General features: G+C 39.2%; 1 protein-coding gene across 1 annotated transcript; it reads left to right on the top strand.

Annotated features, from left to right (window-relative positions):
• Positions 1 to 1,625: 1,625 nt before the first annotated feature.
• On the top strand, positions 1,626 to 14,014 carry ccnf (cyclin F). The gene is made up of 17 exons (XM_030141039.1): positions 1,626 to 1,842; positions 2,718 to 2,872; positions 3,011 to 3,117; positions 3,215 to 3,282; positions 3,468 to 3,664; positions 3,948 to 4,001; positions 4,518 to 4,622; positions 4,760 to 4,837; positions 5,256 to 5,410; positions 6,032 to 6,196; positions 6,419 to 6,542; positions 6,638 to 6,818; positions 7,011 to 7,098; positions 8,699 to 8,798; positions 8,916 to 9,049; positions 10,080 to 10,255; positions 12,063 to 14,014. The coding sequence occupies exons 1-17, from the start codon at positions 1,830 to 1,832 to the stop codon at positions 12,536 to 12,538; spliced, it is 2,376 nt and encodes a 791-aa protein (XP_029996899.1). The 5' UTR covers positions 1,626 to 1,829; the 3' UTR covers positions 12,539 to 14,014.
• The last annotated feature ends 2,039 nt before the right edge of the window (positions 14,015 to 16,053 follow it).

Below are 16,053 nucleotides of genomic sequence, written 5' to 3'. Positions count from 1 at the left end.
CTAATCACAGAGTCCGAAGCCTTTCAGCATCCAGGTTGCCAGTTCCCACTGAGCTGCAGCTGGAACATTTCTGATCACAAATGTCTGACATTATTAAACCTAAAAGGCCTCTTATTATTCCCAAATTCATCGTGACAAAGTGAGAAATAAAACAAGGAGATGTATAGGAGATGATTTAGAAACATGGAGACGGCTGAAAGAGGACAAGGATTTGAAGACCGATGCCGGCTCTGCCTTAGTCTGACCACCGGTAAGAGCCACTGAGAGCCGAGGTCGCGGCCTCTTCACCTGGTCCCTTCTTCCGGCGCCGGGCAGCAGTCTCTTCTCCTGGCCCTGGTGAAGAGACTGCCGATCTGGGACTGGTGAACAGACCAGGTACCGCTGTAGGACTTGTCTCTTGCCATGGTAGCTCCTTGTAGTTCAGTGTTTACTGTGGAAGTGACCTGTTCATTTAGCGGTGTGTAATCCGAATGGGGGGGGTGTTCGGTCCGTGGTTCGGTGGTGGTGGTGGTGGTGGGGGGGGGGTCGGTAGCTCGGCATCTGTGGTTCGGTCGGGGGGGGTCGGTAGTCCGGTGTCCGTGGTTCGGTGGGGGGTTCGGTTGGTAGTTCGGCGTCTGTGGTTCGGTGTGTGTGTGGGGGGGATCGGTAGTCCGGAAGGGGTGGGGGGTCGGTAGTCCGGTGTCCGTGGTTCGGTGGTGGTGGTGGGGGGTTACAGCGATCGTGTGGCTTGTAGTAAAAGTGAAACCTAACGCTCATTTCCCTTTTCTCTATCTCCTGAATCTTCGCAAACTTTCATTTGAGTGTGCAGGACGTTTGTCCTGGCCTGTTATATATTAGACTTATGTAGAATAAGTCTGGTGATGATTTTTTTGTATGAAATTTATGGTGTGGTGGCAAGGATTAGAGGAAACGCTAGTAGTAGATGCTCATGTGGGATCTGGCAACCCCTAGCCTGGGGGGAGGAGGAGAGGATACCACGTTCTGCAGTATTTTGAATGTAATTGCAGTACCAGTTTTGGCCACAATCCTACATACTGCAGCTTTAACTTGCTATAAGGACATACTTTTATTGTGCTTAACTTACTACCATGCGAGTTTGGAATGTTAGATAAAGTACTTTTAATGATGACAGCCTAACATATAAAGTATTGTAAAGGTTCTTACAGAGTCGTTCATTGTACTCTATAGGAATTTGCCTCCTAAACTGCTTAAATCAGGTTATTGCTAAGGTGCGCCTGTCCCTTTAAACCAAGGACATTTAAACGCCTGTATCTATTCAACTACATATCCCGTAAGTCATAGTAAAAAGGTGTGTCAAAAGAGGGTCTTCATAACCAGGTCAACCAATCATATCCATCAATTTGCGAGCGCGTACTTCGAAATGGCATTACGCTATCCAATGATCATTGGATATTTTGGAGTTTATAAAATATGGCCAGTCAGAGCTGCTGTTCCTCAACATGACCAATCAGCTATCTACTAAGGCATAGTAAGGCGGGTCTACACTCGACCAATTGGATTGAACGCAGAGTTTAAACGGTGAGCGCGGGCGGTCCTAGAGTGGTTTTGGGGCGGGTCCAATGAGTGAGGACGCGTGCTAGAATTTGAATCTAGGCGAAAGCTAGCCAAAGTTATAGACATCAGGAGTTGTGGAGGTTAATAAGCGTTCAGTGCAGCATTGATATATATCATAACAATATATTAGGTGAATACGTCCGTTAATTTATTTATGAGCAAAATACCTGTGAAGCGAAGAAGAGTTTAAAATCGCCGCTCGGAGCTCCAGTGTTAGCTAAAGCCATCACAGTTTGGACATCTCTACTTTTGCAATGAAAGGGGGCGGTAAGTACATGTAGCGATTGTCAACAACTACTAAACTTAATATCATCAAATAGTAAGAATCTGTTAAAATCTGTTTCCGACATGCATGAACTAATCTACTGCAAAGCAAGAAAGCACTGCTAACTCGCTCAACCAAACTCAAACGTTACCCGGGGCGCTCACGGATTTTGTGTTAAACAGATTAATGCTTTACAGCTTGATATATAAAGTATTTTATCTAGTATTGTATGTATATGTCATGATGAAATATTGAATTGCAGTGTTAAGTTTAATGTAACTTGGGCTTAACTTTACTCCAGCTGTATTTGAGCTACGGGAGGGAAATTTGGGCGCTCACTTGATTTGACTTGTCCTCTAAGATGTTCAGTACATCATCATCAGAAAACATTTTACACTTTAAGGGCTTTTATTGTTTACATAGGAAGCTTATTTTACTTTTTAGGAGATGATCATCTTTCCAGACATTTTATATTTTTCTCCTTTACGTCTTTGAATCGACTAGATCACCTCGTCCCTTACGTTAGGCTTTTTGAATGTGCAGCCATAACCTTCCCTTTGGGGTGCCTTACTAGCTTGCATATTATTACTGGCACTGGTACTACTACTACTACTACTACTGCCAGTACCACGACTACTATTTTAAACCAGACTACTATTAGCTTGCTTTAAATGAACTGCAAATATTTGTGTGACAGTGATGTGGTAATTAGGTTGCCATCCTTTCACTGAGATGCGAAATGCTATTGAATGACTTGAATGGGTGTGCACACTCAAAATGTGTGTAACCACTGAGCTGCTCCACTGAATTAGAACTGCATTATTAAAATGTCTGAACTGTTTGCTGAAAACTTGCAATTGTATTTATTTTCTTTCAGTGGCCCATTGCCGTTGCTCAAAATGCTACTCTCTCCCAATTCGGAAACGGATCCGTAAAAGGACTTCAGCCCTAACCTTGCTGTCTCTTCCTGAGGAGGTCCTCCTCTGTGTGCTGCCTTACCTCTCTGCTGAGGATCTGCTGTGCATCAGAGCAGTAAGTAAACCTACTGGACACACTTCAACAGATCCTCAAAACCTTTAACAGCAGTGTGCCACACTGTCCCAAATTTGTTGTGGTTCAGCATCTTGAACCACCTGACTACATGTATAATTGGTCTGACTTCTGTTACAGGTTCATCCTCGGCTGCGGGATGTTGTTGACAACCACGCCAGTCTGTGGGCCAAAGTCAATTTTGAAGACACATGGCCAGTCCCGCCAGTTCTATGGCTATTTGAAAGGTACAGACATTAACAATTTTTTTCATTTTCAACAAAATCACAAATGTGTTCTTTATCACATGTATAGCTTTACTTGGAATTCTGTCTTGTTCTTTAGAGCTGCAGAAAAAGGGAATTTTGAAGCTGCTGTGAAACTAGGAATTGCATATTTGTACAATGAAGGACGTAAGTGAATCACTACTCCTTAATTCTTCTCTAAGTTAGCCTTTAAGAAAGCCTCCTTTAGGTTGCATGTTCAATTCAGCGATGTAACACCTCTTTATTGTGACATACTTATAAAATTAAGACATTAAAAAAACAATGTATGTTGAAAATGATTACAGCTAATCGATTGCATTTCCCTATATCAGCATTGTTAAGTGACGAGGGGCGAGCGGATGTATGTGGTCGCAAGGCCTCTCACTTCTTCAGCCTGGCAGAGAGTCTACGCTCTCCCATGACTGATCCCTTCATCTGGGTCTTTATCCGTCCACCATGGTCGCCCACCGGCAGCTGCTGCAAGGCTGTGGTGTTTGATCATCTCAAGGCTGAGTGTGACAACAATGTGGTAGGTGCCGCAGACTTTTTACATGATGTGAAAACATGCTGTTAAATAACCTGATTCTCATACGTTGAATGGTCAAACATAAAAACTGAAATTCAGACATCACCTGCACTTTTGTCATTCTCTGTGCAAAGTACAGCTTTACATGAGGCTCTCTTAGTTGCTGTAATGTTACAAGTAAAATTGTAATTGAAATTAGGAGAAAAAATGGTGCTGTATTCAGATTGTTCATCAGTACTGTGATATGAAAATTAAGGTGTTCTTCCATTTGTTTGTCTCTTCACAGGAAAAAAAGGGGCCCTTGCTGCACTGTTTGGCCAGAGTTCTGCAACTGTTTGAAGTGAGTGTGAACATTAGAATGAATCTGAATGTCTCTGTGATTTTGGAACAATCTATCAGTCTCTAATCGGTATGTTAAGCTTTGTGCAACTGTCACAGAGGGTTGTCTGAGTAGTAATTAGCAGCACAGATGGAGTAATTGTTTTTTTCCTCCTCCCATCATGTAACACAGCTGTTGCCTTCCATTTACTGTTGATTCTTTTTACCCATAGCCACAATGTGCTTTGTTATTTTAACAGCTTGACAAATAATTTCACACTGTTTCACACAACTCTGATCTCTAAAATTCTGAATGTAATGACATCTTTAGTCAAATCAGTGTTTTGCATCATTTCTCTCTCTCTCTCTCTCTCTCTCTCTCTCTCTATCTATCTATCTATCTATCTATCTATCTATCTATCTATCTATCTATCTATCTATCTATCTATCTATCTATCTATCTATCTATCTATCTATCTATCTGCTCTGTTAAATTTGCTATTAGCATCTATTGACTGGATACTGTTTTCATTTTTAGGATGATGAAAGACGGTCAGAGGCTATATCTATGTTGGAGGAGTCGTCACAGGCTGGCTGTCTGCAGAGTTCCTACCTGTTGTGGGAGCACAGTCGTAAAGCAGCAGTGAGTGTGATTGTTTCTTGAATCTCTTTCCTGTGTTGAGTTTATTTAAAGAGGGGTCATGCTTAAATTAGCTGCTGACAATCAATTGTTAGTGAGATTATATGATGTTCATTTAATCTATTATATTTTAATTTTAGATGAATGATCCAGGCAGGTACCTTCAGTGTGTGCGAACCCTCAGGAATTATGCTGCCAAAGGATGCTGGGAGGCACAGGTAAGTGATGTGATGGTCTATAGTTCACTGACTTTATATTGATTCATCAGATGATTGATGTTTTGTTAAGTATTTGTCTGTTGACAACTCTCTGATATTTAAAAATGTGTTTCATCTCACACTCATGCATTGGTCCACCATTCATATTTCTTGTTTTTGTTGAAGCCCTATCAGACACTGTCAAGCCCCTGTGACAGTTGTCAACATAGGGTTTGTACCATTTGTTTTGTCAATGCTTTGCTGAAGCTGCAAGCAGTGAATCACAAAAATGACACAATACTCACAAAGTAATTGCAACAGCGAGGGCTATTACAGCTCTCAAATGCTTTAGTTTTTTTTTTCTTTTGTGACCAAATACTCCCAAGCGGATCATTTCAGCCTGTTGCATTTTGTTTTTCTCCTAATATTGTTCATGTAGCTATCCCTGGCCAAAGTGTGCTGCAGTGGGAATCCCCTGGGTTTGGACACAAAGGCCTGCACTGACTTGGTGGCCCAGTTTTTCAGTTCCTCCAACCCAACAGCTTGCCACAGAGCATGGGAGACTCTTGGACAAGGAATTAAAGACCCCATGAGGTACACACAAAAAGCTGCTATGATTTGATTGCCATGACTACAGTACCAGAAAATGGAGTGAAACCTTTTCCTTAAAAGGTGCAGCTGATTGTTAGAATCAGAGAACGCCAGCTAATCGGTTTATCTTTTGCTTTGAAAGTTTAATAACCTAATACTTACATATATTTTTGTAGACTGTGATCTTGTTAAAAAAATTCTATTTTAGCCACATCACAGTTCTTACTCAGTATGTAAGTTTTTTTTTAGGCTTGATGATGTACAGACAAGAGAAAAGAATGTGGAAAAATTGTTTCCAAACTATCAGCTTGATGTTGTAGATGGTAAGGCAAGATGGATACAGACTGATGTCGCCACAGTATCTGACGACAGTCATCTGTTATATTCTGACTTTTCATGTTATTATGTTGCAGAATAAATGCAAAACTATAAATATTAATGATTGGATTTTAAAACTATTCATACAAAACCTGTATAGTTTGTATTTGTCAAATGTGGTCTGAAAACCTCTACGGGAAATCTGCAAGTTTGAGTCTGGAAAAGTATTCCATTTTGACACTGAAAATCTGTAGGAATTCTGTGTGTTTTTTGGTTTTCTCACTGCTCTCATCTCTTCTTATCAAGGTACATACTGGTGGACTGGCTTGTGGAAGTGACCACCATGAAGGAGTTCTCCAGCCTAACGCTACATATGACACTAGGATGTGTGGATCGCTATCTGGCACTGCGCTCTGTCCCCAAATCTCGCCTCCAGTTACTGGGAATCGCCTGTATGGTGATTTGTACACGGTAATGATGCACTGCAAGAATATCTCTACTTCCTATTAGGCACATGTGGATTTGTTGACATCAGCCATGACTGTAAATATCTTAAGTGGATTTGAATAGAATAATAATCAAATATCCATTTTGTTTTACATAAACAAAATCAGCCAGATATTAAATTAATATTTTTCTACTTTTATGACACTAGTGTAATTTTCCCCTTTTTTTTTTTTTTTTCTTTTTAAGCTATGTCAGTAAAGAAATCCTGACCATCCGTGAGGCTGTATGGCTCACAGACAACACCTATAAATATGAGGATCTAGTTCGGATGATGGGAGAAGTCATGTCTGTGCTGCGGGGCAAGATCAGGGTTAGTACACTAACAACCCTTTCCCATCTTTTGTGACTAATTTTGCACTGAAAAGCAGCAAATTTTATGGGTGCTTTTTATGTGCCTTCCCTCAGAGCCCCACACTGCTGGACTACGGGGAGGTGTTGCTGTCTCTGCTTCCTCTGGAAAGGCGGACCACTCATCTCTTCAGCTACATCTGTGAACTGTCCCTGCTTTACTCCGCTTTGGCCACACCACCATGTGCCAAACTGGCCTGTGCTGCACTACTGCTTACTCGAGCACTACATCATTATGGTAATAACAATCCCTGACACAGATGTACACACGCAACTAATTTAATATTCACATTTCATAAGTTTTCATAGAAACACTTCAGTGCTGACGTGTAATGCAAATAACCTTTTCAAGCAAATAGAATTTACAGCTTTTGTTGAGGGTAAAGTTTGTGTTCACCTTGACTTATGCCCGCTGTCTCCCTCTTTGCAGCTCCCATCTGGCCCTGCCTCTTAGTCGACTACACAGGCTTCTCAAAGGAAGACCTTGTCCCCCTTTCTCTGCTGCTCTATGTCAAATGGTAAGCTTTCCATTTTGTATGTGTTTTCATTGCACTGGTCGTCAAGCAATCCATTTCCCTTATTTCTGTGTACAGTTACCAATCAAGTCACATTCAAACATTGCGTCTGTGTACGTCTACTCTCTGAAAGACCCTAATTTTTTTGCCTTTTGTAGCTGCCTTTGATCAGGTAGTGTTCACAAGTGAAAAGACATTTTGGTCATTCTATTATGTTTCTCACTGGGTCACTCAACAGACAAAAGAGATTCTTAAAAAATGACCAAGCTTGCATAGATGGTGAAGGTGATGATTGTGCATTTGAAGGATTTTTTTTTTAATCCAAAATCCAATTTGGAATTTACTTGCATTGTATCATGTGTTATATCCAATCCAATCCATTTTTATTTATAAAGCAAATTTAAACAAACACAAAGGTTTACAAAGTACTGTACAGTAAAATAAATGCAATAAATTATAATAAGAAGATAAAATACTAAGATAAAAACACAATGAAACATAATAGATCAATAAATAAATAGATTGTCCACCCCAGATAAAATGTTTGTACACATAAAATCAACATCTTATGTGGTGTGAAAAGCCAAAGAGAAGAGGTGGGTTTTAAGAAGAGTTTTAAAATTAGACAGTGAGCAGGCCTGTCTAATGTGTGGCGGCAGTTCATTCCATAGTTTTGGAACTGTGACAGAAAACACTCAGTCCCCTCTGAGCTTCAGCCTCATTTTTGGAACCCTCATAATTATTATATATTTCTGTTCAACTTATGAACTGAAAATCCAGTCATTCTTAAACCTCTACAAAACAAATGTAATCATTCAGGTCACTATGCATGGTTTGCTTCCCATCATTGTAAGGAAAAGATTATGTAAGCGAGCTTAATGACAAAATGGAAGTATTTCAGACAGTAGGAATTGTCAAGGCCTGGTAAAACTCAGAACTCTTCTGGGATGATTATTTCATCGAGAGACTGGTTAAAAATCTAAAACTGCACTGCTGTATGAACAGTTGCTGCTTTGATAATTATTTTGTTTTCCTGTTGTCAACAGTGTGACAAATTTGTCTTCATTTCACTAATGACATCAGTGCTGCGTGATGATATCAGGAGATTGCAGTTGATAACATAATCAATTTACCAAAAAGCTAATCTAAAAGTTTTTTTTTCCTAAAATCTGTATTAAGAGCCTAGTCTATTCAATATACCACAGGAAACATTGCTCTTCATTTATTCATTTCTCGTGGAAGTCAGAGTACCAAGTAATTTTGTGAACTAAGACCTCAGAGATAATGGGAATTGACCGGTGATGTGTCTGGCTATTTACAGAATGCACTCAATCGATTAGATGTCATTAAGGTCTTTAAACATCCCTGAAGTACAATGAAAATTCACAGCAGACAGTAGGAGGCAGTTGGTCTGTACATATGGAGGTGGATGGGAAGAGTGTTTTGAACTGTCGTGAATCACCAAGTGAATCACAAAAACGTGAGTCACAGATAGTTGAACATCGAGTAATTTTCAAATGGACAAATAACAAGATTTGTCCCTGAGAGCGAGCAGCATGGTCATTTCTCTTTCTCTAATCCCCTGGCATCTTTCTCTCTTCAGTTTCAATGAAGATGTTCCCAAAGATACCAGGCATGTGGCTCTTAATGGTGTCAGGCAACGGTTTGAGGATGAGGTCTATCAGCACATCAGCACAGACAAGGTATTCCTGTCATAACTGAAATGTTTGTATCTGGTATCTTAATGCATTGTAGCACAGCACACCTCTCATTGGTTTTCTAATTCCAATCAATATTTTATAATTCATGGTCAACACAAGGTGATGGACTACAAAGAGCTGTGTCAGGTCTTGGAGATTCCTGAAGAGGAAACTCAGATGGAGTCTCTCAGTTCCACTAACCAGCCAGCAGACGTATATGACTTTCTGGCCTCCCCATCCAGTGCCAACAAGAGGTAAGCCTGTTATGGATTCAATACGTTATAATGCATAGAAACATGTGGATGGCATTGTGCAGGATCATTTTCAGGGCTGCGTCTTTCAAAGTTTTATAAAATTGTTACGACATAGGCCGTAAGAATTGTTTTAACCTGTTGCATATTTTTTGAATGTTAAATCTGACTGTCCAAAATTATCCTTAACCTTTAATCTGTCATTCTAAGACCTAAAAAATGCCGGACATAATAGATTGCTATAGTTTTCTGGGAAATCTCTGTAAATAATTTCTTGAATTTGTAATTAGTGTTTTGCATTTTAAAGTAACAAAGTTGAGCGTAACCTTCAATAATCATGCATAGGGGAAGGGGACTGGTTTCAAGTATAAACTCTGGTAGAAAGAAGAATCAATGGAGGATGTAAAATTTAATATTAGCTGAATATATAATCCTATATGATTATAGTTGAGACTAGTCCAGGCAGTAACCATGAGGTCCATTATGGTACTTTTAGCTGTCATGAATGAAAAAGATCTTGTGTTTAGCTTCCTTAAATCTACAGATACACTATTTTTCACATTGCAAATAAAAATCCTGAAGTATTTGGTTGCATCTATTTTTAAAATGTTTACTGAAAGCCAGTCACATTGTCATGCAGATCACAATAACAGAACCACCAACACTCATGTGTTGTTACAAGAAACAGCTACAATGGTCCCTCACTAAAGTAGCTAGTGTATTTCTTCATGCTGTAGGGACCCTGAATTTCACCTTATTTTGAAGCTCTTAGAAGGTTTTGTAATGACATGTACACCGTTGTGATTGAAAACACAACTGATTCATGAAAATCAGTCATTACACTCAAGTCACCAGCAGTTAAATCACCAGTGCTCCCCACCTCATCTGTTGCTCATTTAGCGTTTCTTGTCATCTCTGACTCCTGGCATAAACAAACATGTCTTGTCCAGAAAGTGTTTATTTGTGCCATCTGTAAGATGCTCCTGTGACTCACTCTAACCCACTGCTTCTCCACTCCCTCCTCCCATTCAAGGAGACGTAATGACAGCATGCAGGCCCATAGAGGCAGCTTTGTTGCCACACCCACTGCGGAGCTTTCTAATCAGGAGGACACACTGGTGGGCAATATTCTGGACTGGAGTCTGGACACTTCCTGTTCCGGTTATGAGGGAGATCAGGAGGAGAGCGAACCAGAAAAAGATAGCGACTGTGAGTATCAAACACAAGGCAAACGAAATGGGCATGTGAAATCCAACAATTCTGACAGCACCTTAATTAACTTATCATATACTGGAGCATAATGTATGAGTCAGTCTTTAGTGCAATATGATTATGACTACATTTTACTCAGCAGTGACGTCCTGTATGAAAAACTACAAGATGTCATCACCTTATGCAGCATTTTTATGAGTCTTTAAAGGGTCTATAATCCAATAATCTCAGTATTAAACATTAAAAATACTTTTAAAGTTGCATTAATTTCAGTCTCCCTTTCACATGTATTTCTAATGTGCATTGATCACACTGTAACAATGCAACAAAACTAAACCAACACAAGAGTCAGGAGTATCCATGGCTGATGATGCGGTGTTTGTATGTGGGCTAACAACAGCTCTTAACCCATAAAGACCCAGTGCTACTTTTGTGTCAGTTCCCAAATGACTTTTTCTCTCTGTTTAGCCTTTCTTAAGTAATTTATCACCATTTATTATAATTTTATCCTCGAAGTTTTGTATTTTTCACTGTAAATGTATTGGTCATGAGCTTTGGGTCATGACCAAAAGGACAAGATCCCGGATACAAGCGGTTGAAATGAGTTTCCTCCGTCGGGTGGCTGGGCGCACCCTTAGGGATAGGGTGAGGAGCTCAGTCACCTGGTAGGAGTTCGGAGTAGAGCCGCTGCTCCTCGGCGTCGAGAGGGGCCAGCTGAGGTGGCTCGGGCATCTGTTTCGGATGCCTCCTGGACACCTCCCTTGGGAGGTGTTCCGGGCATGTCCCACCGGGAGGAGACCTCGGGGAAGACCCAGGACACGTTGGAGAGACTATGTCTCTCAGCTGGCCTGGGAACGCCTCGGGATCCCCCCGGAAGAGCTGGAGGAGGTGTCTGGGGAGAGGGAAGTCTGGGCATCCCTGCTTAGACTGTTACCCCCGCGACCCGGCCCCGGATAAGCGGAAGAGAATGGATGGATGGATGTATTTTAAGATATTTATTTAGATGTTCATGAGAAGTCAGTTAATTCAAAGGTTAATTGTATCAAAAAAGAGAACTGAAGAAAGAATAAGTTTTTCTGCAAAGATATCAATAACAAAATAAAAACAAGTGCCTCCGCCCACTGTCATTTATGAAACTCCATGGGTTTTCCTGGTGAATCAATGTTGTAAGAGATGACTGTGTTTCCATGTTCACTACAGAGCCTCTGAATGTCCAAATGGGTCATATCTGATGACCACGAAAAGATGACAAACTGTATTTTACACCAACTATTTACATGGCTTGTGGATCAACAGGTATTAAACAGTTTAGATCAGTAGAAGCTCTTGGTCGCCAGTGGCTGTTTGGGTCTTTATGGGTTAATCAAAATACCTACTTCTAGAAATACTGTATCAAAATGTGTTCTGGTTTTGTTGAATTAATCGATCATGGGCACAAGTTCAATGTGATATGATTAGAGAACATTGCATTTATTACTTTGATATACCTTATGCAAGAAAATGCTGAAATTAGGAACTTTTGGGATGAATACATTAGTCATGTGGGAAGTTAGAAAAGCATGAAGGCACAAACAAATGCCTGCTATTGCTCAGTTTTTGTCTGTATTTATGTAAGGAGCATCACTAATGTTTGGCCTGAGTGTGAAGTATTTAACACTAGTCAGTAGGTTTAAGGGTCTTCCAAAGGTCTGAAGTAACTTCACAAAACCTGCAGAAACCATTGACAGATGAAGTTATAAATAATGTTTATTATGTAAACTTGTTAAAAATCGTTCACCATTTAACACCTCTTCTTTTTCCGTAGCTTCCATGATATCTATCAAACTTCATCCACTGACTGATGCAGACAGAAATCAACAGCACTGCACAGCCCTGTCCAGTGATGACGACAGCATCTGTGAAATGGAGGAGGGGGTGAAAATGGATTGCCAAGACCAGGAACCTCTTTCCTGTTCCGCTGACCTACACAGTTCAGGATATTCATCCGTCCAGAGCATTAGCCCCACCTCCACAAGCTCCTCCTCCCTTATTCCTTGCACATTCAAGACCTTTACCACCTCTTTGGGCGCAGCCTCTGCCAACGCCCAGCCAGGTTTCCGCCTCTTGGTGCCCATGCAGAGGCCCCGGGGTACCTCCAGCAAACAAGTGAAGAGGAAGAACACGGCAGCTCACAGTGGAGGTGAGATGAACAAAGAAGATGAAGATGATGATGATGATGATGATGATGATGATGAGGAGGAGGAGGAAGAAGGTGAAAGTATGGGGTTCCTGAGCCTATAGACAGTGTTTTTGACTGGTCTTACGAAGATCAGGGTGTTTACAGACCACATGCTCAGTTCTTACCCTCCAGCACCTTTGTAGTATTATCGATGCTGTCGCCCACTCCTCAAGTCTGCACTGGTTTATCAACTGCCATAAGATCAAGATACTTTAAAGGCAAGTAAGGGAAATTAATAAATATGTATCAATTCGAAATATACTTTTCTATTAAGTTACATTTCATTTGCATGTTTACAGGTGTAGAGCAAATGCGTACCTCGCATAAACCACAATAGTAAACCCACTGATTCACAGTCAGTTCTGAAACCACTGGAACATAACTTAACTTTCCTCAGGAGCCGGGTACCATTTCTGCCATTTCTGATGTTTTTACAGCCTTTTACAACAACCTATCTCAAATCAAGTAGGATAGTTGTAAAATAAATGAAATCTCATGGACTTGTTATAGGGGGGCTGGGTTGCAGTGAAAATCATAGCTGTCGTGTTATATTTGAAAGTACTGGTTATCAATGTTTTAATATGCACTGTCTATACAAGGATTTCTTGTATTTGGAGAATGTCATCAGTAGGTCATCTTGCTGACAAAAATGTCCGCAATGATTATGAATTTGATTAGTTTTGTCCCGTTGTGCTTGTGTTTGCCAAAGGTACTGTGGTGATGTCATTTGTGCTTTCAGAGACATCTGCTTAAAAAGAAACGGCTATGGAATGTGTCTTTTACTAGTCTGCATTTTCTTGTAAATATTCAATAGTTTTGCTGTTTTATTGTTCAACCTCAAAAGAAACCTCTACAGTGACTGCACCACGTAGATGTTAACTGCTGAGACATTGACACATGTTCAATAATCTGTGCTGATAATGGCATTAACTAAGAATCACCAGCTGGATGAGAATCTCAAACTTAAGCTCATCAATCAAGTGTTTAATTCTGTACAGTCGTTGACTTTTCACCTCCAGTCTGAGGCACCCAAATGCAACATGCTGATTGTACTTTACTCAGTTTTACCCACATCCAGATTAAGTCTAGCACTTTTATCACCACTGAAGGAGGACAATTCAATGAAATGCAAACATTTCTAAGCTTGAACAATCAATACTGAAGTATTTGTTTTCCTTTTGTGGAGGGAAGTTCAGACACTAAATGATAACTACTTGGGTTTTGAAAGTACTGTATGCCTCATTCAGGACATGGAGCACAAGATGTCTGTAAACCATTGTGATGGACTGTAAATACATTTTAAAACTGTTTCTCCAGACTGGTTATATCCTGTGTTTTATAAATGTACATAGAACTATATGTATAAATGTGGAAAGGCAAAGAACACACCACTATTACTTGAAATAGTTTTTGCTTCATTCCAAAAAGGCAGTTTTATTTGTGAAACTTCTGTCGTGGCAGCACAGTGTTTTCTCAATAGACCTGTAATGTGAATATATATTTTTTTGTATTGACTTCAAATAAAAGCCGTGGTGCAAGTCTGTGCCTTCAGTGTGTGTTAAATGATTTTCCAGAATGGGATTTAACAAGACAAGTTGGGTAATAATGAAGTACAAGTTTGCTGCAGTTAATGTTTTTAACAGAAAAAAAAAAAAAAAAAAAATAAAAAAAAAAATAAAAAAAATATATATATATATATATATATATATATATATATATATATATATATATATATATATATATATATATATATATGTGTGTGTGTAATGTAAGCAAGATTTCAGAAAATCCACTTTATTTCTTGCACTTGAGAAAGTATATAATACACTGGTCTTTTTTGTCCCAGAAAAGTAATTCTGGTGATGAATCATCTGAGAAGTCGAACAATTGCCATAAACATTGCCTCAACTTCCACATTTTAACAATCATACTGCAGGGGTTTCCCATGTTGCTCAGAAGACTGAGGAGCTGTCTGTGTGCTGACCAAGGTTTGGTTTTTACTATCCTTAGTATGCATTGAGTTGCTTACTGTGTTAAATAATTTTTTATGTCAGCATTTTCTCAGAATTTCAACTTGCTTTAGAACCCCAGCTGGGGGGGGAAAGCACATTGGGAAACAATACAACCATTAAATCTTCTAGAGGTCAGTTTTTGATGCTCACTACATTGATTCTACATTAATTTGGCTTGGGTGCTGTATCATAAATTTATAAAAAGAACAGGTTAATAATATACAAAAGGATCTTAATGATCCTGTTAAATCTTTAATATTGAAATGAAATTCCAAAATGATTTAATACATGGATATCAAACTCATCTTACTTCAGGGGCCACATACAGCCAAATGAACCAGACCAGTAAAACAATAGCATTAATAACTTATAACTTAAATAATAACAACTCCAAATATTTCCCTTTGTTTTAATGCAAAAATAAAAATAAAATTACATTATGAAAATGTTTACATTTACAAACTATCCTTTCACAAAAAAACTGTAGTAACCTTAACATCCATGAACAACCAGAAATTTCTTAGGAATAATAACTGCAATTTTATTTAACAACATTATGTCTCAGTTTATTATTTACACACGTGGATTACAATTTACAGATCACAGATAGGTTAGTCTTATATTGTCCCATAAGAACAAGCACTGTCAGTATGCACCGTCAACTCTCATGGTTAATGGCAGAGAATAGGCTTGTGTTCAACACAGTTAAATTTTTCAGTAACACTGTCTTTTCTACTCAACCTGTTTTCCTTTACAAATTGTCAGATGCAGTCAAGTTCATTCTCATTTTAATAGGTCAGCTGGTGATGGCCAGATTATGTTGCCACATCCTAAAACAAATGCTTTAAAGAGGACAGTTATTTATCGTGCCATCAATCACTGGAATAACTGCCCCTTGAACATATGTAAATTGAATGGTAAATCATCTTTCAAGTATCACCTGAGAAGGCACTACTTAAATATCTGAGCAAGTATACTGTATGGGGGCAGTGTATGCTGCTTTCTTTGATGGATGCAACTCATGAATGTAATAACTAATCCCATATTTTTCTGATGATGTTTTATGTTTTGATTATGTTTATAATGGTTATTGCTTTTAGATTTGCATTGTTAATAATGTGAAATGTGACTGTCATGCATATCATGTATTGTCATGTTCTGTGTTTTGTGTTGTCCTTCTGTGTGGACCCCAGGAAGATTAACTTGTCACCTTGGTGGCAGCCAAAGGGGATCCTGTTAAACATTAAACAGTGACTCTATAACGACACAAAACATTTAATAACAGGCATTATAGCCATATAGCATTTGACTTAACGATCAAAACAACTTGTAAAGACTCAGTGACACACTTCACTGTCAATGTCTTATGTGTAATTGTTTCACTTTGTAAATTCATCCTGTGAGCAGGTGTATATTTGACACTCCTTATTTAATATATTACAATTAATACTCAAAATGTTAAGAATGGTAATTAACAAAGGGATATAATGTTTTATTTGTGGTTATTACATTACAAACAGCTATGTCCACAAAACCCAGCTGTTAAGATCACGTGACAACCTGGG

Source organism: Sphaeramia orbicularis, chromosome 8 (assembly GCF_902148855.1).
Source record: "Sphaeramia orbicularis chromosome 8, fSphaOr1.1, whole genome shotgun sequence".
Taxonomy (NCBI): domain Eukaryota; kingdom Metazoa; phylum Chordata; class Actinopteri; order Kurtiformes; family Apogonidae; genus Sphaeramia; species Sphaeramia orbicularis.
Note: the sequence above shows the minus strand (reverse complement) of the source record. Positions and strands in the feature narration are given on the sequence as shown.